This window comes from Dioscorea cayenensis, chromosome 18, assembly GCF_009730915.1.
Source record: "Dioscorea cayenensis subsp. rotundata cultivar TDr96_F1 chromosome 18, TDr96_F1_v2_PseudoChromosome.rev07_lg8_w22 25.fasta, whole genome shotgun sequence".
In the NCBI taxonomy this organism is placed as follows: domain Eukaryota; kingdom Viridiplantae; phylum Streptophyta; class Magnoliopsida; order Dioscoreales; family Dioscoreaceae; genus Dioscorea; species Dioscorea cayenensis.
Window position 1 is genome coordinate 19,715,493 of NC_052488.1, and position 23,043 is coordinate 19,738,535.

At 36.3% G+C, this 23,043-nt stretch overlaps 2 protein-coding genes across 2 annotated transcripts; one reads left to right on the forward strand and one right to left on the reverse strand.

The window, feature by feature from the left end:
• Nucleotides 1-5,654: 5,654 nt before the first annotated feature.
• LOC120281752 (sulfate transporter 1.2-like) lies at nucleotides 5,655-8,813 on the forward strand. Its single transcript, XM_039288452.1, has 13 exons — nucleotides 5,655-5,715; nucleotides 5,791-6,120; nucleotides 6,182-6,389; nucleotides 6,458-6,632; nucleotides 6,717-6,782; nucleotides 6,854-6,967; nucleotides 7,067-7,183; nucleotides 7,261-7,387; nucleotides 7,466-7,752; nucleotides 7,854-8,044; nucleotides 8,114-8,199; nucleotides 8,285-8,361; nucleotides 8,459-8,813. The coding sequence occupies exons 2-13, from the start codon at nucleotides 5,805-5,807 to the stop codon at nucleotides 8,600-8,602; spliced, it is 1,908 nt and encodes a 635-aa protein (XP_039144386.1). The 5' UTR covers nucleotides 5,655-5,715; nucleotides 5,791-5,804; the 3' UTR covers nucleotides 8,603-8,813.
• Nucleotides 8,814-9,433: 620 nt separating this feature from the next.
• On the reverse strand, nucleotides 9,434-21,713 carry LOC120282082 (acetyl-CoA carboxylase 1-like). The gene is made up of 32 exons (XM_039288815.1): nucleotides 21,346-21,713; nucleotides 20,240-20,615; nucleotides 19,936-20,142; nucleotides 19,673-19,834; nucleotides 19,118-19,210; nucleotides 18,755-18,850; nucleotides 18,342-18,515; nucleotides 18,167-18,260; nucleotides 17,893-18,080; nucleotides 17,751-17,801; nucleotides 17,545-17,584; nucleotides 17,324-17,448; nucleotides 17,118-17,234; nucleotides 16,937-17,011; nucleotides 16,776-16,832; nucleotides 16,558-16,662; nucleotides 16,202-16,288; nucleotides 15,877-16,068; nucleotides 15,597-15,785; nucleotides 15,199-15,309; nucleotides 14,987-15,076; nucleotides 14,719-14,895; nucleotides 14,546-14,623; nucleotides 14,323-14,445; nucleotides 13,962-14,231; nucleotides 13,515-13,840; nucleotides 13,190-13,427; nucleotides 12,744-13,096; nucleotides 12,426-12,639; nucleotides 12,142-12,321; nucleotides 9,865-12,021; nucleotides 9,434-9,767 (listed from the first exon to the last, which is right to left on the reverse strand). Exons 2-32 carry the CDS (start codon nucleotides 20,612-20,614, stop codon nucleotides 9,711-9,713), a joined length of 6,801 nt encoding a protein of 2,266 aa, XP_039144749.1. The 5' UTR covers nucleotide 20,615; nucleotides 21,346-21,713; the 3' UTR covers nucleotides 9,434-9,710.
• Between the last annotated feature and the right edge of the window lie 1,330 nt (nucleotides 21,714-23,043).

Consider the following 23,043-nt stretch of genomic DNA (forward strand, 5'->3'; position numbering starts at 1 on the left):
ATGACTGTATATGACCAATCATAGATCACAACCATTGGCATTCTCGACTTGCTTCATGTAGAGCTATAATTTCAGCATGATTTGATGAAGTAGCTGTAAGAGTTTGTTTTGCAGAACGTCATAAGATAGCTGTACCATTATAAGAAAATACATATCCAGTCTGAGATCGCCCTTTGTGAGGATCAGACGAATACCCAGCATCAGCAAAGCCTGTGAGATTGGATGAAGATTCTTGTGGATAAAATAAGCCCATATATGTAGTTCCTCGTAAATAACGTAGCATATCTTTTACTCCTTTTCAGTGTATTCGTGTCGGTGTAGAGCTGTATCTTACTAGAAGATTTATTACAAAAGCTATATTTGGTATTGTATTATTTGCAAGGTATATTAATGCACCAATTGCACTTAGATATGGAGTTTCTGGACCAAGAATGATCTCTCCTTCTCCGGGTGGACGAAATGGATCTTTCTGTATATCAAGTGTCCGGACAACCATTAGTGTACTCAGTGGATAAGCATTCTCCATATTGAATTTCTTCAGCATCTTATTTGTATAGGTTAATTGATGCACAAATATTCACGAGGGTAAGTGCTTGATTTGTATACCAAGACAAAATTTGGTCTTTCCCAAATCTTTCATTTTAAATTCCTTCCTCATATATGATGCTGCAATTGCAATTTCAGAAGGAGTGCCTACAAGATTTAAATCATCCACATATACTGCTATCACAACAAAACCGTCAATATAACTTTTAATAAACACACATGGACATATACTATCATTTTGGTACCCTTCTTTTATAAGATATTTACTGAGACGGTTATACCACATCCGTCCAGATTATTTTAATCCATAGAGAGATCTCTGTAATTTAATAGAGTATAAATGATGATGACTTATAATGTTTGTTATTATGTATCCTTCAGGGATTCTCATACATATGTCATTTTCAAGTAATCCATACATATATACTGTGACAACATCCATCAACTGCATATCTAATTTATTACTTGCTGCCATGGTAATTAAAAATCGAAAAGTAATTCCATCCATTACAGGAGAATATGTTTCTTCATAATCAATACCAGTCATTTGAGAAAAACCTTAAACAACCAGTCTTGCTTTGTATCTCATAATTTCATTATTTTCATTTTCTTTTTCTCACAAACAACCATTTATAACTAATTGGTTTTATCTCTTTTGGTGTTGGCACTATTGACCCAAACACCTCACGTTTTATAGGAAATTTAGCTCAGCCTGGATAGCTTATTTCCATTTTGGCAATCATTTCTTTGTCGACATTCTTCAATAGATCATGGCTCTAGATCATTATTAGTATTTATTTCTATATCTGTAGCCACATTGTAGATGAATATAGCATTTATTTCAATCTCATGCCGATTCATTCTTTGATCATCATCTACATAGCAAATTGAATTTTTAATATTTTTAGAAATATCATTTCCCATTAGTTCATTAATTTGTTCTGAGGGTTTCATAATTTTCTTTCCCTTTTTACATGAAAGATCCCTTTCTTTATTTTTTTTGCTTCCTTTTTCTAGGAGCTAAATCTTTAGCGCCAATTAGTCTTCCACATTTTTGTCGTGGTTTATTTTCTATTTGATTTTCTTTCAATGGAGTCTTAGAAATCTCAATTCTTGTAGGAGCATTAGCAGCTGGTATATATGATTTGATTACCATTTTAGTATCAGTGAATGCATCAGATGTTTCATTTGCAATATTTTGTAATTTAATGATCTTTTAAACTTCAAGTTCATATTCATTGGTGCGAGGAACATATGTATGCAATCGTGATGCATTCCAATCAATTTATTTTGGCTTGTTTTGAGTAATCATTTCTCCCCCTAATGAAGGGAACATTGATTCATCAAAATGGCAATCTGCAAATCTTGTAGTAAATATATCTCCCGTTAATGGCTCTAAATATCGTATAATTGAAGGGAGAATCGTAACCAACATATATACCAAGTCTGCGTTATGGACCCATTTTTGTACGATTTGATGGTGCTATTGGCACATATATTGCACAACCAAATATTCTTATATGTGAAATATCAGGTTCTTTACCCATAACAAGTTGGTATGGTGAATATGAATTACATGCAATGGATCGGATCTGTATTAAAGCTACAGCATGCAAAATAGTATGACCCCATGCACTTGTAGGCAGTTTCATCCTTAATAACATTGGACGAGCAATAATCTGGAGTCTTTTAATTAATGACTCTGCTAACCCATTTTAGATATATACATGAGCTACTGGATGCTCAACATGTATTCCAAGTGCTATACAAAAATCATAAAATGATTTTGATGAAAATTCACCAGTATTATCAAGACGAATTATCTTTATGGGATAATATGGAAATTGTGCTTTAAGCCTGATAATTTGTGCCAATAATCTTGCAAAGGCTACATTCCTTGTAAACAAAAGTGAAACATGGGACCATCTAGTCGATGCATCTATTAAAACTATAAAATATCTAAATGATCCGCATGATGGATGTATTGGTCCACATATATCTCCTTGTATTCTTTCTAGAAATTTAGAAAATTCACCAGTCACCTTAGTTGTCGAAGGTCTAGTTATTAGTTTTCCCATTGAGCATACTGAACATGCATATTCATTAATTGTTAGGATTTTATAATCTTTCAGTGGGTGTCCATCAGAACTAGTAACAATCTGGCGCAACATAATAGCATCTGGATGTCCAAGTCTTTCATACCATATTTTAAATATCTTTGGGTCATTAACCTTCCGGGTTAATATTGCATGTGATTCCATCACTTTGATACGTGTAAAATATAATCCTGAAGATATACAGGAAAAGCTTTCGAGTCCACGTTTTTTGTATGAAATAATTCATGTAATATGAAGATATTCTTTTCTTTCTAGACTTAGGAGAATAGAGAGCATTTTTCATCCGCAAGGATGTCCCATTTGGCAACATCAATGTTGTTTCTCCAAAACCTTCAATCAGGTCTAATGACCCTGCTATTGTGGCTATACATGTCTTTCTCATTGATAAAGATATAAAATATATTTTTCTTATCAAAACACTATGCATTGTTCCACAATCAATAATGCATTCATAATCAGCCATATTTCTAACAAAACAGAAGAAAAACATAATTTTAATAACACATAATAGAAAGATATATTAAAATTTGTCTCAATATGCGTTGTCAGCAAAATTTGTCTCAATATCTTTACTTTTCTTATTTTTGAGTGATTCTTGGTAAAGATGGACAAAATGTTTAGGAGTCCTGTAAATTCTGGACCAATGACCTTCTAGGCCACATCAATAGCAGGTACCCCTCTTTGTCTCTGACCCCATATTGTGGCTTTGTTGCTTTTGTTGATGTACATCAATTTTGCTATCGTGTGGTCCGATATTATTTCTACTCTCATCACGACCACGTCGTCCTTAACCACCATAATATCCTCGTTCACCGTGGTTTTTAAAACCGGTACCGTGACCACGCCATCTTCTTTGTCCAAAATTAATTTCTGGCGATGGTGTTGATCCACATGGTCGAGATTGATGATTCTGCATCAACAGTTCATTGTTTTGCTCCGCCACAAGGAGACAAGAAATTGATTCAGAAAATTTTGTGAAATTCTTTTCTCTATATTGTTGTTGTAATATAATATTTTGTACGTGAAATGTTGTAAATGTTGTAATATAACATTTACAACATTTCACGCATGAAATATTGTAAATGTTTTCTCGAGCATCATACCTTCCGCCACTGTTTCTCCACAGAGACTTAGTACTGACACAATTATAAATAGTTTGGAATTATATTCTTACACACTTTTAAAGTCTTGGAACCTGAGACTTAACCAATCATTACGTGCTTTGGGCAAGTAGACTATTATGAGATGTTCAAATCGTTCTTTCAAGGATAACCACAATTCCTATGGATCCTTAATGGTCAAATATTCATTCTTCAGGTGATGCCTTATAAATATTAAAGCTTTCGCCCTATTATCATTAGGCTCATCGTTATTAACCTCAATAGTTTTGCCCAGGTTCCTTGCTTTCAAATGGAGCTTGATATTTAGGCTCCATGATATATATTTGCTCTCAGAAATGTGAAGAGCCTCAAATTCTCCTTTTGCAATATTTGCCATTAAAGATCAATCTCTATAAAATATAATAGATGATTATAAGAAAGGAGAAAAATACGAATACTTGAAATATAATTACATTAAAGTTAAATGGAAATGTAAAACAAGATTAAGAGCATATTTGCGCTGATAACGTATTGTATAAGCAACAAGTAATTCATCTTCAATATAAATATATATGTAGATTTCCATGAATAGAAAATAAGTAGAGAAGAAAACATAAAGAGAAAAGAAAAGAAATTGTACCGATCACCGTCAATTACACCTAGCCTTCTTTACTTACTTCTTATCTTTCTTCTTCACCCCCACAAAATACATAAATGTATGGGTATTTATAGGCTTACAAGAGTTGAATGAACGGTCAGGATTGATTCGATTTGACGGTTCAAAATACCTTGGTAGGTGGAATAGTAACAATACTGAAGACTGCTACGGTACCACATGGTCTTAGGGAATATGGTCTCAGGGACATCAGGACAATTATACATGAGAGCTAGTTTTGAAAGATATAAGAAAAGAAAATTTTAATTTCAGGGACATTAAATATCAACCTTATTCGCCATATATTTTTAACATATATATATATATATATATATATATATATCAAGAAATGATAAATAAAAATAAATAAAAACAATTGTCATACATAACCTTTTCAAAAGTAAACTGCCAAGAAAATTCTTTTTATGCTATTATTATACAAATATCAACAAACGTTTGTTAACATAACTGCTTATATTGAATGGATAGAAAATATAAACATAAAAGGAAATTATTAAATATATATATACTAATTAAGTTAAATTCTGATTATTATTTTCTTTTACTCATTATTTACATAAATAAAAACTTCTGTTTTATTTTGTTGGTGGATACATTGGATGTAGACATTGTGAAAACTTTCCAAACCATCCATCATCAACCCTCTAACAATTGCTCAGATTCCAAATTACCAAAGACCATCCACTGTGGGAGATCTTGGAAGTAAGTCACTCCATTTTCCCTTCTTTTTATCCTTTTATTATTCATCATCTTTTGATCTTTTTGACTTTGTGTTTCTTTTTTACTTTATTGTTTTTACTTTTTATGTGGTAGAAGCTCATTGGAGCCAAAGATTCATAGTCAAAGTTGGTTGTTAGCATTATTCTTTCCCCAATTTTATGTGATAATATTTGTATATACCTATGAAGAGAATATATATATATATAATAGAATCTAACATAAAAAGGAAATTCTAAAGAGTTCTTCTTAGACAGGATACCATGGATGTTGTAAGATGCATGAGAACCCATGAAAGTGCTTGCTTTGCAAAGCCATGACATGTTCAGTTGTTGCAGAGAAGTATCATGCATTTGCTGAACTGTTAGAAAGTCTTAAGTCAACACTGTTTAAAATTAATCATTACTAGCATGTGAACAAATTGACCATGAAGAATTCACAACTTGTTTCTTATTCTTGAATGTGGTCTGGATGTCATTTAGATTCATATTCTCTTTATGTCCTATATAATGAACCTTTTTGCATTAGTTTTCCCCACATTCTCATTCTTCACTTGCAGGTACTCTGCCTTCTAATGAACACTGTGATCATTCATTTATGAAAACTAATTGATTTTTTTTTTTTTTTAATTTAGTGTAGGATAGAACAATGGTTCATTCGGTCTCGCCGACACGTTACAAGGTTGCATATCCACCAAGAAGGAAGCTTGCAACAGAGTTTGCTGATAAATTGAAAGAAACATTCTTTAGTGATGATCCTCTTCGTCCTTACAAGGATCAAACAAGAGCGAGAAAAGTCGGGATTGTTTTTCAGTACTTATTTCCGATTCTTGAGTGGTCGAAAGGCTATAATCTTTCTAAGTTCAAGGGCGATCTTATTGCCGGATTAACCATTGCTAGTCTATGCATTCCTCAAGATATTGGCTATGCAAAGCTTGCAAATTTAGATCCCAAATATGGATTATGTAAGTAACTCTTGATACCGTATCATATCAGCTACAAATAGTATCAGAATTATGACTGCAGACTCTAGTTTTGTTCCACCACTTATTTACGCGGTAATGGGGAGTTCGAGAGATATTGCTATCGGTCCAGTTGCTGTTGTGTCTTTACTTCTAGGTACTCTACTGAAAGATGAGATTGATCCAGTGAAAGATAATGAGGCATATGTGCGTCTCGCATTCACAGCGACATTTTTCACCGGCATTACTCAAGCTGCACTTGGGTTTTTCAGGTGGTATTGATTGTTTACTGCATGATCTTCAATGAATAATTTCTTATAAAAAAATCTTTGGTTTTCAGATTGGGTTTCTTGATTGATTTTTTGTCACATGCTGCAATTGTTGGATTCATGGCTGGTGCAGCCATTACTATTGCCCTTCAACAGCTCAAAGGATTTCTTGGGATTAAGAATTTCACTCAGAAAACTGACATTATATCTGTAATGCAGTCTGTTTGGGGTTCAGTTCATCATGGAGTGAGTAAATTTTGATTTTATTTTTCATTTTGTTGAAGTTTATCAGATAAAAAAAAATTACTCAAATTTTTGTTGATTTTGCAGTGGAATTGGCAAACTGTGCTAATTGGAGCATCCTTTTTGGCATTCCTTCTTTTATCTAAGTACATTGTAAGAGTTAAATTTCAGTTAATTTCTTGTAATTAGTATTGAATTACTGAACATTGTTTTGAAACAAGCAGGGGAAGAAGAAAAGGAGCTTGTTTTGGATTCCGGCAATTGCTCCATTGATCTCTGTCATTGTGGCAACTTTTTTCGTCTACATTACTCGTGCTGATGAAAATGGTGTTCAGATTGTTAGTAACTCTAAAACAGATTACTTTTCTGCAATTTATTTTTTTCCTGTTCATGTTTTCTGTAGACTGAAACTAAATGAAGTATATCATTTCTGAAAGGTAAAACACATACAAAGAGGCATCAACCCTTCCTCTGTTCACAAGATATATTTCGACGGTCGAATGATGTTAAAAGGATTCAAAATTGGAGTCATTGCTGGCTTGATCGGCTTGACGGTAACTGGTCTACAAATTAAACTTTATAATCTTAACACAAATACATTGCTTTGCTGAAATTTTGATGAATTGAACAGGAAGCCATAGCAATTGGAAGAACATTTGCAGGCATGAAAGACTATCAATTGGATGGAAACAAAGAAATGGTTGCACTAGGCACAATGAATGTTATTGGATCAATGACTTCTTGCTATGTTACAACAGGTAACTCATAGCTCTGATATCATGAAGTTGGTTATCCATAAATTTCGGCATTTGAACTTTGTGATCTATGAATTTCAGGCTCATTTTCTCGATCCGCTGTAAATTACATGGCCGGTTGCCACACAACAGTCTCGAACATTGTAATGTCATTGATAGTACTCCTAACATTGGAAGTCATAACACCTCTCTTCAAATACACCCCAAATGCAATCCTTTCATCGATCATTATTTCTGCGGTGATTGGCCTAATTGACTATGAAGCAGCAATACTCATATGGAAGATTGATAAATTCGATTTCCTCGCTTGCATGGGAGCATTCTTTGGTGTGATTTTCAAATCTGTTGAGATTGGCCTCTTGATTGCAGTCAGTATTTTCATGTTATGCAGTTAATTATTTCATTCTTGAATGATATAATTTTCCTCACCTAACCTGAGTTTGTTTATGTTAATGATTCCGAAAAACAGATAGCTATTTCATTTGCGAAAATTTTACTACAAGTTACGAGGCCGAGAACAGCATTGCTAGGTAATCTTCCCCAAACTACAATTTACCGAAACATTGATCAGTATCCAGAGGCAACAAGAGTTTCAGGAGTGCTTATTGTGAGAGTTGATTCAGCTATCTATTTTTCCAACTCCAACTACATTAAAGAAAGGTATATACATACATATAATTAACCATTAATTCTTTCGGTTTTCTAAAGTTGAACTTCACTTGAATGAAGGATACTAAGATGGTTGAGAGATGAAGAAGAGCTATTAAAGTCAAATAATCAGCAAAGAATTGAGCACTTGATTGTCGAAATGTCACGTAATAATTTCCAGCTTTTTCTTCTTCATCTATTTTATATTGTTAATTTATTTAGTTTTGTTTAACACTCTGACTACTTCCACAGCTATGATTGACATCGATACGAGTGGAATTCATGCATTGGAAGACTTGTTCAAAAGCCTCCAAAAACGGAACATTCAGGTGAAATATGTTTAACATTTTTACTGCTTGAATTATATTTGAAAATTTATTACATTTTATGTTGGTCTGAATATCTGCATATGGTATATATTTGCAGTTAATTCTGGCGAACCCGGGAACGGTGGTGATCGAAAAACTCGAGTCATCGAAGTTAACCAATTTAATAGGGCAAGACAACATTTTTCTTACTGTTAGTGAGGCTGTGATGAGTGTTGCTCCAAAGGCAATGGAAGAAGTCTGATGGAGTGAAGAAGCAAAGTTGAACACTTTTTTTAGTGAAAGGAAGTACAAGACAAGGTTCAAATGAGTTCTTGTGTTATCTGCAAATAAAGAGAGCAAGAATTTGAATAGAAGATTACTGATTTCATGATCTTGCTAAAGGATGTGTTATCTTTTGTTATAAAAATTAATGAAACTTTTATAAAATTTCAATCAAATTTTTTTTCCACCAATAAGAAAAAAATGAAAACCAGGTTTTGAAGCTTCTGTATCATGAGTGGGGCTTTTATTCAGAAATCATGTGTAAATTATAATTATGCCTCTTGAAAAACTCCCAATTATCCATACTTGCATTCATTTTCTTAGTTTCATTCATCATAAGATGATTAATTAATTAAAAACTTTGCATGTATCTTATCATACTAACAAGCTAACATACCATTTCTTTGACCTGTCTTCAGGATTATGCTCCATGTCTCAATGAAATCTAAACTTTCTTTTAAAGAAAAATCAATCAGCACATAATCTTCTCATCAAATGACAAAAAGCCTACAACTTAAGCTAACAAGATCAACTCTATGAATAAAACAAGTTCACACACCTTCAATGCTGCAACTCTTGTTTCCATGGAGATTTCATTATCACTATCAAGCTCTGCAACAATCAAAGCAGTAAAAATTTATACAGAAACAAAGTAGCAGAGACATTAATCAAACAGCAAATTTGTGCAAAGTTTCAGCAAGAAGAAACCATCCTGATGTTCATCGAGCTTTACAACAAGACGAGAAATTTGGATGAAGCAGTTCAATGGACTGAAATCTCTATTTGCAAAACAAAAGGCAACGAGGAATAATACTTGTACACGTTCAACTTGTAAAAATTAATAAGCAATATTATTCTTCAAATTTAGAATCTCCTGGCAAATAAATAAATATTCAGTAAATAAATTTACAGCTCAATCTAACACTGGGCATTCACCAGTATATACACTTTTGCATCAGCGAAATTACATAAATAGAACTGCATTATTGGAAATCCGAAACTTGGTGCAGTGCCAGTGTTATTTCCGAATACTTTATCTTATTGCACAACATACAGTTCCAGTACCAATGTGGTCCTTGTAAAAAGTTTCAACCAAGTACTTGCCTGAGTTCTTCAATTAATTCTGCTCGGTGTGATGGATCAATCTGTGACAATGGTGGGAAAACAAGGTTGTTAGGGATTTAGAAGGTTGTAAAATCATAAGAATATATGATGAAATGAAAGAGGAGAGTGATTGATTACCTTGCCGATGAGTGCAGCCAGGCCTTTAGGCAGAGCTTTCAAGTCGGAAGTAGATTCTCCGAGGCTCAATAGTTGTTGGAGTACCTTCTGAGTTCTCAACTCTTTAAGATGGTTTTCATAGTTTGTAGTATCACCTCTCCAAGCAAAGAAAGCTTCATCATCCTGCCATTTGGCGTCGGCATTGTCAACTGGTTCAGAATCCAGGAACCATTTCTTGATCAAACTCATTGCGGAGCTCAGTGACAACTGTTCTCCAGCGGCTTCTCTGACAGTCTTCACAAGTGACGCCTCTGCCACTCTCCTGTTTAACCTTTTGTAGAAGAAAGACCGAGAGTCTTTCCAGTCTACGACTTGCTTGATCACCTGTTTGCTAGCCATTCTCAACGAAGTATCATGCAACTCAGCAAACCGTGTGGCGATCTGAGTGTAAAGCGGTAGTAACTGTTTTTCTCGAGCTTTTATGCTCTTCTGGATGGACTCCACATCTCCTTGTGCATTGTTTGCCCGTGCTTCTCTAAGCATTGCTTTAAGACCGATGATCACGTGATCAAGTCTGCCCATGCAGTCAAGGAGCTCCTTTAACTTGAATTTGACTTCGATCATGGCTTCCGGTTCAAGGACATTTCCTTTCGCTGTTCTCTCAGCATACATCTCAACGTGGTCAGGATTGATCTTGCTATCCACCACCACCCATGCACCGCCCCGAAGCTCACCATTCTTTGGGATGTAGATGAACACTGGTTGTTGGTATGTTCGTAAGTTCTCGACAATCATAGACCCCGCCTGGAGGATCCCTTCAAACAGGTCTCTTTGCCCTCCAGAGAAACCTCTCCAGTTGGCAAGAATGAAGAGTGGAAGTTCTTCTCGGTTGAAGTCTAACAAAGCTTGAGATGTTTTGGTGGCAGAGTCTGGGAACCAGACTTGTCCGGCTTGTGGCACAATGCGCTCATGTGAATCTAACTGTCCAGGATCTGCAGGAATGACTTGCATCACAGTCTGTGTTTCCACGGCAACAATACCTACCGGAATCCCTCCAAGCTTCGCCCTTCCTGTCACCACTGTTTTCGCCCATCCTTCCAATGTCTCCACAAAAGTATCTTTATCAAAGATACCTCCGAGCCAATTGCCATTGCTATCCAGAACACCGGAAATCGCTGCACGGGGATCACACGAGTTTTCTGGGAAGTACGAAACAAGCCTCTCTGGAGGATCCAAGGATTTCAATATAGGAAGTCGCCCGCCAACACATGCAGGAACAAAGCCAAGCCACTTGAGGATCGATGAAACACCTTCAAGATCATCGGATACAGTCAGATGAACAACACCATTTGTTGCCATAATCTTCGGGCCACCCAGCTGCATCTGGGAGCTATAAACTTCCCTCCCAAGAAGCTTGTTCAATGCATTGTAACCAGTGAGGATTATAGGTTGGTCGAGGCGCTGAATGCAACGCATGCCAAGTCGAGCAAGATATGCTCCAATGCCAACCGTACGGCCTGTCACATAAGTCAGAGTGAAGGTCTCCTTGTACGCCCTCGCATAACATCCAGCAATAGCACCACTGCCTGTCAAATTCTCCACTCCAAGCCCATCTTCTTTTCCTATTATAGTATCTATGACCCATCTAACTTCACCGTTCTCTAATTTCAGCTCATGGGCTATAACAGACAAGCCAATACGGGAATAATCTTCAGGAGTCAAATAGACATACTGAAAGCCGCGTTCTGGGTTCGACTCATCTGACCAACCAATCCTAAAGCAAGCTCTCACTTCATCTGCTACGCCAATCCTCGCACCAGAGTTCGCTGCTAAGTATATTAGAGGAAGTTTCTTCTCACAGGCAAGATTGGACACTGCATAGAAGAATGCATCCTCTCTTGGACCGAACGACCCAGCTCTGAAGGTCACATCATTGGCCACCACTAGGATTTGTCTTCCATCAGGGAACTCAGGAGTGTGCATCTCTATGCACCAAGCTATCATGCCCACATTGTTCTGACCCGGGGAACGCTCTACGGGAACAAGAGGAGTACCCCAAGATCCTTGTTCATCGGCGAACACAAGTTCTTTGATTTTAATTAAACCTTTGCCATCCCTGGCATTGATATCACGTGAAACATAAGTCGCCCATGACTGTCGTAGTGCTTTCTCAAATGCCTGAAAATAGATTACTTCGTAATTAGGACAATTGCACAAAGAATCAAGTTTTTGCAACTCTTAAAACAATATAGCCTGAATAAATTTCAGTCAAAACATAAATGAAGGTTGGGGATTAACCAATTGAAAATCGTAGCAGTAAGTGGTATTGTTCTTCCTTGCCATCAAACGTTTTCGATCAATGACACCTAATGGCTGATAGCCGGCAGTCAATGGGACACCGTGCAGAGGACCGGGTACTGAGGAGACTGTATGGTAAACCACTTCATTAGTTTTCTCATCATCCACTTCACGGTATATCTGTAGATAAAACCCAAATGATTTCAAATTTTATGCATACAATTACTTGCTATCAAGCTTGAGAAAGGTAATCAACAAACACAGTTAGCGGAAGGATGGCTTACATGCACAGTGCAAGTATGTCCCGTAGCGTTGGTCACAACAATTCTCCAAGCGCCACTGGCCGGTCCAACAGAGTCCAACCAAAGTTTCACTTCCCACTCACACACAGCCAACCGGTGCATCCGCACACCAACCAATTCATGAACTTTAAATGCTAAATCTTCCAAGACCATGCAGACAATCTTTTCCTCTTCTCCAGGAGTAATATCCACAGTCCTGGTATAGTCATTCAAAATTAGAATAAGGACAAAGATATGATCAAGAAATGAATGCTGAAAAGGATATCAAAACTGCGAGCGTGTATATATATATATATATACCTAGAGTATGGGACAAGATCTGAAAGTTGTTGTTCTCTTGAGATGCAAAGGTACATGTGGGAATGATCTGATCTAATGGCTGCACTATGTGAATGCAATTCCAATTCTTCTAGAGCTGCCATTATAGAACTCAATATACTAATGGATGTGAAGGACAAAGAAGGTTGAGCCTGAATAATTTCAGTGTTGAGAGCTTGGCCTAGTGAAGACCCAAATGATAAGTTGGACTGCCTAACAAGTGACCGAAGAAACATTCTCTGGATAGGTGCTTTGCTGTCTGCAACAGTATACAAGTGCCATTGGCGGTCTCGAGATGGCGTGTACTGTATGTTCTTGTAGTCTTTGAGTTTCACCTGTGTAGAATACACAACAACAGTATTAGCATATGATATCAAACACAGCAGATGGAGAAAAGGATGTTGTTGAGTGTTGTCGCAAGTACAAACCAGTTCAAGGGATATTGATAGAGAAGGTTCCAAGTGGCGAAGCAGAGGAACCTCCTTGTAATAATTTTCTTCAGCAGACCAAAGGAAAGAATGGCGAATCGGTGCTCGCCCTTCATCCCTCTGGATAATACAGCTGATAACCTTGAAGCCAACATCATGAAGGGTGGCAGTTATGGTATCCTCCTTCAAAATCTTGAATAACTTGTTTATCCTTTCTTGAGCTTGATCCTCATCACCACTGCAATGTCCAACAGAATTCAAAATTAGCGACACAGGATTCAGCAGCATTTCTTAACAGCAAAAGACAAAAAGACGAGTTACAAACCTATCCTGAAGCGAACTCATTTGGTTATTGATGCCAACCAATGCGATATGCAACATATTGTTGCCTGTGCTGGCTTGCTCTAGTTGCCCATTTGATGTAATTTCATCGGGAGAATCAGAGTTCAAGGAATGCTTGGTTTCTTTCAGCACAGCATCAATGGCAGATGGCAGAAATTGAAGAGACTTAATGATAACCATCGCCCCCCATGATCGTTTCTCACTATATTTGTCTGCAACTGGATAATCATGCTCTCCAGAGAACTCCCAAGATGCAATGAGACCAGCTCTGTTCCATTGCATTCGTACAGATTCCTTGACAAGGCGAGGCTACAAAAGTGGAGCAAAACATAAACAAAGTCAAATATATAAGAGACTAACATATGCATGTATTTGCATGGAGAGTGAGAGTGAAAGAGAGCGGGAAATAGTATGAGAGCATGACTTTTACCTGGTATACCCTGCGAATGTATGTCTCCACAACTCTCCTTTGAAGGGTGTGATCAGTGTGATCAAACAAAGCCACAAGGGCATCCTCAACTGCCAATGGGGCAGTCACAAGATCCTCCATCCTTTCATTAATAGCAATTTTCCTTCTAGGGGTGCTTAAACGTTCTCCTTCTTCTGTAAACATCTCTAGTTCTGATAAACTTCTAGCAATAGTAGCGCGGAGTTCACTCAGTTTGGTTTGTTCAAGCAATTGACTTGCTTTGAGTGCCAACTGACAATGTTCGAATTCATAGTGTCAGTGGCTTAAAAACGGGCATTTTCGACTCACATTATTGTAGATTGAATCAAACAAGAAACCAAACCTCGGAGTATGTTGTGTGATTTAAAGTGGCAAACCGAATCAACTGATCCCTGTAGGGAGCAGGATTAGGATAAACCAACGCATCCATGAGCCGTAGGACGAGCTTATTTTTACTTCTTACACCCTGTAGTGCAAAGGTCCACATTAATTTTTGTAATAGAACCGAAAAAAGGAGACTGGAAATTAAATAAGTTTACATGGCATGAATAAGAATTTCAATGTACCTGATGTGACAAAACTATGTCCACAACTTTTAGGAGGTCCTTCTTGTATTGAAGCCGGAGCCGTTCAATAACATCAGCCTGTTAAAATGGGTCGATTGCAAGTAATGAGGCGTAAGAGAGACCATTTATTAATTTCTTGGTATTTTCATATAAATTAGACATAAAACAAATACCTGGATATTATCACTGAATAGTTCTTCGACTGAAAGATACTCTTCAAAGAGAGACCTTACAATGACACGAGCATGGCTCTCTCTTCCTCCCTCATGCGATTTTACAAGGCTCATTAGAGGTTCCACAAGCCTCTCATGAGTGGCCTTGTCTTTCTCGCTACAAGATGAGAGATGTGCCTGAAAGAATACAAGTCAAACAAAAATGGCTCAGCTTTCCCATCAAAAGGGACAAGATGTTTTCTCAGCATTATACTCAAACTCCACTGACCTCAATAATCCCCCTCAATAACTTGGCAGGGAACTCAACATTCTTATTAGAATTGGCGATTGTCTCATATTGTTTGAATTTAGCATCCAGCTGCATTTTAATTGAAATTCACATCACCTCAACCAAACAGGAAATGCTAATAGAATAATATGACAAAATTGGAAAAAAGATAAAGTAAAACTTCAAGGGTCATTCATAAATTGCATGCGAACCTCAAATCTGAGATCTTTCGGAAGGCGATTTGCCAGCACAGCCATACTTTCTTGCCACTGAAGGAAAGGAAGCTCAGGACTATCCAGACAGTTCAGCAGATCTTGTACAACCTGGTCATTAACAAAAAAGACCACTGCTTAGAAAGTGCAAAAGAAGAAGCCTCTTGATGACATTTAGTTTTTAGTTTCCCACGTAAACTAGTGTGAAGCAGATGCATTACATATGGCACAGGAAATAGTGAAAACAAGTACTGTGTAAATGAATGGCATTCCAAATATGAAAAACAAGGCCCTATAATTTACCATCCTAGATTCATTACAAGTATATGTAAAAGTGAACAGAACATTTATTTGTCAAAAAGATAACAAAACGCCAATTATCATATTCTAATTCTTACTTCATTAATGTTGTGCTCGTAGCCAGCAATAATCATTCGTGCAGCATTCAAAGCTGCAGCACATCTTTGGTGAACTTTGCCTGAAACTGCAGTTGGAGGCCCCAGTTTTGGAAATCCCTCATGGAATGGTTCAGCCCGCCTTACAGCAGATATATCATCCAAATCAAGCCTTGCAATGAGGTCACCTGCCTGTAATAGATTGTTGTTTTATCTGCGTCTTAGTATAAATATGAATAGTCATTTTGAACTTCATGTGATTTCTTAAAATAAAAATAACTACCTGCATCGGTTGCCCTTCAGACAAAACAAAATGAATAACCCCGGATGCCGGTAACAACAGTGGCATGCACATCTTCATAACTTCAACCTCAGCATATGGTGTGTCAGCCTCAAGATGAGTACCATCTGACACCAGGTATCGAAGAAGTTTGCATGGCGTCTCCGCTACTAACTTAGAAGGATCATGATCATTCTGAAAGGAGAAAACATTTCATAGTCATAAACCACTTGATGAACAATATTATTGTCATAAACAGTCAAACAGAGAAATTCGCTAACTCAAATCTGAATCTGAATAAAACAAAAGATAAAGACTGTGATCTTACTTGTAACAAGCAGGTTCTGCCATCAATTAGTAGCCGAGTACCTGCAGCCTCTTCTTCAGCATATATAACATGGCTGTTCCCGTCCAACTAAAGAAAATTAATCACCAGACATCAGTTAGTCCCTCTCCAAAACTTTAAAAATATACATACTTCATAGAGCATAAGGGTCATTTGTCATATGTAGGTTAAGAAAATTTTTTTGGAGAAAATATTTCTTGTCTTGTAGAACTGAAATTCGACAAGAACTTGCATTTGTGAAGATGATGGCATATATAGTTTCAACAGATTATAGTGCAACCCGATTGATACAACTAGAAAAGATGAGCAAATAATAATAGATCAAATAAATTCCTTGCCTGCATCAGAAGCCCTCCATCCCGCAGAGTATGGATTTCTGCTTCAATTTCTGATCCATTCATTCTTAACTTGTAACTGCCAGGTCCTCCTCTTACCATCTCAATCTAAGATTTGATATTCAAGAAATTCAGTAAGCAGGAAGGAGAATTACAAATAAACAATTAATTGTCCTTGAAAATTTTCAAAAGATTTTAAACCAAAGACACAAGGAAATTACCGTATATTTACTCCCTTCAATATTCAAGGAAACAATAGAGTTGACGAGCGATATGTGCTGCAATCAAACTTTCTACATAAATAATTGTCGCTCAAGGTAAAGAACAACATGCTTGAAACTCCAGAGTGAAAAATATGTAAGCTTGCAGTGTATCACATTACCTTTGGTGGGATTTGCCCCTTTTCAAGGTACCCAACATAATCAGAGACCATCGCAGCACTGCTCGTGGTTGCTTTCTGATAACAAAAAGATTTAAGTACAATAAAGCCATCAGATCAGATTGATAATTGAAAAAAGTAAAGATGTTTAGTAGCTAACGAAATTTTCAGTAATGGTACTCACATATAGAGCTCCTCCAACAACTGAAAGGTACCAAGGAGGCCTCTCAGCTCTCACACGCATAGCAATTCTGCTATCCAGCCAACCTGTGTGGATCTTATTGTCCCTGTATTCCGCAGCCTAAAAAGGTAATATGTGAGAATTGTAAAGGATATATATATTGGACTACCAAGTATTTTTTTTTTAAACAGTGATATGCAAGAACTTACATGCAACAGATCTATAGTGTAATCAACATTTGTATGAATTTCTCCTCTAATTTGTATCTCCTTTAATCCAAGAACCATATTGGCTATTGCCAAGGCTCTAGATTCCCCAAATGCAAAAACATGTCCTGCATTAGCAAAGGAAAAAAAAACTTTAGCAACAGAATTTACAAACTAAGCCAACTGGAAAAATCAGAATTCAACATGCTTGAGAAGAAACATACCAAATTGAGAATCAGAGAATTCATGAATGCCGCCTCCAGACTACAGAAATCAAAAAGGGCAGAAAAGTAAGCAAAGTATTTGAACAAAATGTACAAAAGCTAATCTCATCAGTAGTAGCAAAGATACACCCTTGTCCTATCTAAGACAATATAATATGAAAAGGTGACTGACATGCAACCAAGGCCTTCAATCATACACAAAATACCTTAACAGAGAAATAAGCCCACACGTTTGGCTTGCTTTTGAAAATTAGTTCCTGCAAAGATTTAACCACTCTCAATCATGCCTATAGCAAATACATAAAAGTGAGACTCACAAGCACTACTTCATTCGTGGAGAATTCTTACCTGCACTTTACCACTAGTGGGCTTGAAACCATCATCAGGGTCCTCACTAGTAACCCTCACAGCTACACAATGACCTTTTGGCCTCACAGATTCAGCTTTATCAAAATCAAAGGGAGTGGCACCCAGAGATGTTCTCTTCCAAGCATCATATCCTCCACCATATTCCATACCATAGAAGCGCCTAATTTCTGAGAATGGGAAGCATTAAGATGTAAATATAAGAAGCAGATAATAAACTAGAAAGGGGTATCTATAATAAATACAAGATCAATACCAGGAATTTGCCAAAGAGGTATTCCCATCCCCACCGAAACTTGAGCAGCAGGCAAACTGACTTCAGCTATCCATTCTGTGACAGGATGCTCCACCTGCAAAGAGTCACAGTGAGACAAACAGATATATGCATAGACCAAAAAATTTATCTACAGCAAATAAGGATGAAGACAAACCTGTAGTCGTGGGTTAAGCTCCAGGAAATAGTATTCACCAGTCTCCATACTGAAAAGATACTCAACAGTGGCAGCGCCTACATATCCCACACACTTAGCTAGTCTCCTTGCTGCTTGCTCAAGCTGTTTCACTGTCTCAGGTGGCGCAATTGTGATTGGGCCCTCCTCAATAATCTGTTGGGCATTAATAAATGGTGGATTTTTAGAAAAATGTGCAAACAGTCTATGTCGACCATAGGCATTCAAATGGGAAATTTAAAATGCATTGTAAAAAAAGAGGATATACAAGGTTCTTCTTTTCATCTGAAAAACTTAGGAGACTAAATCAATGTGATAACATAGTCTATGCAACAGAATACCAGAAATTGTTGAACATAGAAGAATGAGAAAATTGCACGTGAAGAAACACTTGCCTTCTGATGTCGCCTTTGAACACTGCAATCTCGACTGTGAAGAGCAGCAACATTACCATACTCATCACAAAGTAGTTGAACTTCCAAGTGTCGGCTCTACAATAAGGAGTTGAGTTAAAAAAAAAAAGAAAAGGGTTTAACATTCATGCCAAGAGTTAAGAGTCTTGCACGTCTGATTTCCTTTTTTTTTTTACATTTACACATAGCAGACAATTAAATATATAGGTTAATGCATAGGTTCCTCATGCTTGTGTTTAATTATGGTTTGCTTTGTGGCACAACAATCACCAATATAAACAAACGTATACCCAGTTACCATAGCATTATTAGATTGCCTAGTTAAAAGTTTGGCAGACTTCTAACCTGTGAAGCAACCTTCATTATAAATATGGGAGAACCAGGAACTTCCCCTTGCACTTGCTTGAACAAAGCTCTCACTTCATCATCATTATGAACCTACACAAAAAGTGATGCACGGAAAATTTGATTAAAATGCATCAATTTATAAAGCAGAATCAAGTTTCCAAAGGTGGAATGCAACAATAACCGCATAAAAACCCAGATGCAACTATAAACACAGTGGATTATATAATAGGAGTTGCGCAGAACTTTTGAGCAATGGAGAAAACCAAATAATAGTTGAAAATTCGCTTAGCAGCGTCATTATCACAACATATCAAATAATGAACATAAGGCTTCTTAATTCTCTTCAACAATAACTTTAAGAAGCCATTCAATAATAGTTCATTAGCACCAATAAATTAACTTATGCCAGCAAACATCAAATAAGTACATGAGAATAGTTTTGAATAAAACAAAGAGATTGCAAGTTTGTAGAGCATGTTACCATATATTTACTTTGGAATAACAAAGAAAACATATAAGAAGGGATATATGACAACTGGATGGAAAATAAACCTTTCTAATACCCTTGCCACCGCCACCCCAAGAAGCCTTGATCATAGCAGGGAATCCCACCACCTGACAACTAGCCACTGCCTCCTCTGTTGTATAGACACAAGCCTGTTGATAGATTTCCTCAGGAATTGAATCCAAGCAACTTTCTGGAGGGATTTGGACCTGGAACACCATTTCAAACAAGATTTAAACTTGCAGAACAAAGAGCACGCATCAGTAATGAATTCCATCTTAGGGGATATAAAGATTTATTAAGAACTCACATGTGAACCACTCCATGGAAGGGTCGGCACACCGGCAGCTTGAGCAATCAAAGAAGAACCAATTTTATCACCTAGTGCTGCCATTGAAGTAGCTGGAGGCCCAAGAAATATAATTCCTTTAGCATTCAGTGCATCAGGGAGCTCTGGATTTTCAGAAGCATGCCCCCAACCAGGCCACACAGCGGAAACATGAGTAATCTCTGCCATCTGTTGGGCATTCAAATGTTAAAACTCATATTAGATAAAATGTCCCTTTTGATTGATTTTCTTTGTACATCATCATAAACAAAACAGAAGCACTGACCTCCACAATAAGCTGAACATTTGCATAGTTGTTATTGTTGGTTCCCCCAGGAACTTCCACAAATTGGTCAGCAATTCTAATGTGCTCCGCATTGATCCTCAAATCTTCTGGAGTTGCCATAGCTACAAGTAGTATCGCCTTCTCTGTTCCAAAAGTCTCATAAGCCCATGTTCTGATGCTACGCATGAATTTCACAGCAGCCATCCCATTATTAGCAACCAGTATGCTGTGAATAGGCCTCTTCCCACCAAGTGCTTTGCAAAAGTCATCGACTTCCGATGTTGATGAGTTGTGTCTAACTTGAAACTTTCCATTGAGGCTCCCATTCATATTCCAAGTTTCCGCCATTACTGTTCCTGTTTGAACCTCAGACATTCTGCATGAAAGAACAATTGAACCTAAGGAAGTTACAAAAAAAAGGTCCAGTTTTGATCTCTTAGTCTCTCTATATGCCGCCCACAGTAAAATTACAGTTGAAGTCTACTGCAATTCCGACCATTCTGGAAGAATACAGAACAATTGTACTCTAAGAATGATATCGTTCATAGTTCATCATTTCTTATTGATATTCTTCAGCATGCCAGAAATGGACAGATAACGTCCCAGAAGAACAAAAATCTAATAACCAAGTGAAGTAAAAGACTGGTCTACTCCAGAAACTATTTTCTACCGTGCATTATCATGTCAACCCCAGAGTATTGATCAGGGAGACTTGCCAATAAAAGGAACATAGAATTTACTCAAAGTCTATAGAAACCCAATAATCTAAGAAGACACCAGAATTCCTTGGGAACAAAATCAAACTCTAATCACAACAAATAGACAAACGAACCAAGCAACCAAATAAACAATCAAAACCCACTATTACAACCCATATTACCAATCAGGCACAAAACCATACACAGAACAAAACAATCATCAAAAAAGGGAAAAAAAAAAATTCAAAACCAAACCAAAAATACGGACGGAAGTAAAATAAAAATCCGAACTTTCCTGTGGATAACCAACGAAAATCCAAAAGCTCCAAACTTTCCTCATGATAAACAATAAAAATCCCAACTTTTTCACAGAAAACAGTAAAAAATTCCAAACTTTATCCTACTCACATCACCCCAGCGGAGACCGAGGCCGAGATCTCCGAGAAGAAGTTGAATCCGGATCACGAAATGGGAGAGAAACGAAGAAGGAGAAGGATTGAGAGATAGATAAAGAGAGGCAGAAAGAGGTTGCAATGAAGGCCTTAAATGGATTTGGAGAAGCACGTGGCAGCTGCCCACAAAGAAGGATGCTGTTCTCCTTCCCTTCTTCTTCCTCTGGATTTAATTCTTATAGCTCTTGAGGAGTAGTTCCCAACTACCCCCATTGAATCCACCACTCAAGACCCAATGCACTATTTCCAAATCACACTTGAATTTGGCCAAAAAACTCAAGCTTGTCTTCATTTCAATGGCGAGAATGAGTGGTTTTCTAATTTCCTTCTATTTGTTCTATGTTTTGGCTGACTTTTTGACTGCAAGGAAGGAGGCTGGGTGGTGTTGCTGACCAAACTCTCCCTTCATTTTCTTTTTCTTTTTCTTTTTTTTTAATTTATTTTTTTTTTAATTTATTACTTTATTATTTATTTCCTTTATTTGGAATCAGATTAGATTAGAAATCCTAATATTTTCACATGTTAGTCACAAGATATATATATATATATATATATCTTAAAAATGTGTTCTTGGCTTTTTGGAATGTTTTAAAATTAAATTTAAGGAATTCCAAAATTTTAAATTTTTGTTTTCTTTTCTTGCTTATGGAATACAAAGCCTTGATTGTGTGGAGTGATGGGGACAAGTGAGGACAATGTTTTTATTTTATAGATTAATTAGTTCTAAATTTAATTTTAATGCCTTCTACTTAATATTGATTTAATGATAAATACTCAACTAAGATTTCAATGTTTTTATTCAAAAAGATTTCAATGTTTAATTAAAATTATAATTGTTCAGGGAGGTATCTAAAAAATATCCAATATAAAGTTATGTTTCCCTTTCCAATTATTACTGTTCCTTTAAATAAGGAATTTAATATTTGAATCAAAATCAAACTCGGGTTAAATCAATTAATTATTTGTATAAAAAATTAGTAGGAAAGAGGAATGGTATTGCTTTTCATTTGTTAATGTTTATAGTAATCTTGAACCAATAATTTAATATTAATTAATTAGTGGATTAACACCATGAGGTTAGGTGAGTATATTTATTTATTTATTTATTTATTTATTTATTTATTTATTGTCTATGGTCCTTGGTTGGCGGGGCTTGGACCTAATTTATCAAATAGGATCAAATGTACAAGACCATAGGAAGTGAGAAGTGGGAAAAAAATAATAATAATAATAATAATTTTGCTTAAAAAAATAAATATTCTTTTTTTTTTTTACTTTCATAAATAATTAATTGTGATTTTATAAATTAAATGAGTTTAATTCAGCCTTGAAAAATGGCTTCTGCACTGAAATAATTTTATCAATTTTTGTTTATTATTGTATATAATTTAATTTTATCAATTTTGTTTAATGTCAAAACAATAATAATTATACTTATTTTTCTCTTATAAAAAACATAGAGTTATTTATAAACATGAAAATTTTTACCCCTAAAAATTTATCTAGAAACAACCAAAGGTTTCACTGAGTCATATGGAAAAAAAAAAAGATTTAAGATAAATAAAAATAAACATTGTCCTCGGCCAGCTCTCCCTCCATTGGATCATTGCATGCATGTATCAAAATGATAACATAAGTACAAAACTTTGATTGG

Excerpts from the sequence above, each read along its gene's own strand:
- LOC120281752 (XM_039288452.1), top strand. The coding sequence starts at position 5,805 with ATGGTTCATTCGGTCTCGCCGACACGTTACAAGGTTGCATATCCACCA. Across the intron at positions 6,968-7,066 it reads ATGAAAATGGTGTTCAGATT|GTAAAACACATACAAAGAGG; the intron begins GTTAGTAACTCT and ends CATTTCTGAAAG. Across the intron at positions 7,753-7,853 it reads AGATTGGCCTCTTGATTGCA|ATAGCTATTTCATTTGCGAA; the intron begins GTCAGTATTTTC and ends TCCGAAAAACAG.
- LOC120282082 (XM_039288815.1), bottom strand. The coding sequence starts at position 20,614 with ATGTCTGAGGTTCAAACAGGAACAGTAATGGCGGAAACTTGGAATATG. Across the intron at positions 20,143-20,239 it reads ATGTTCAGCTTATTGTGGAG|ATGGCAGAGATTACTCATGT; the intron begins GTCAGTGCTTCT and ends AATGCCCAACAG. Across the intron at positions 19,211-19,672 it reads GTGGCAAGGGTATTAGAAAG|GTTCATAATGATGATGAAGT; the intron begins GTTTATTTTCCA and ends CTTTTTGTGTAG.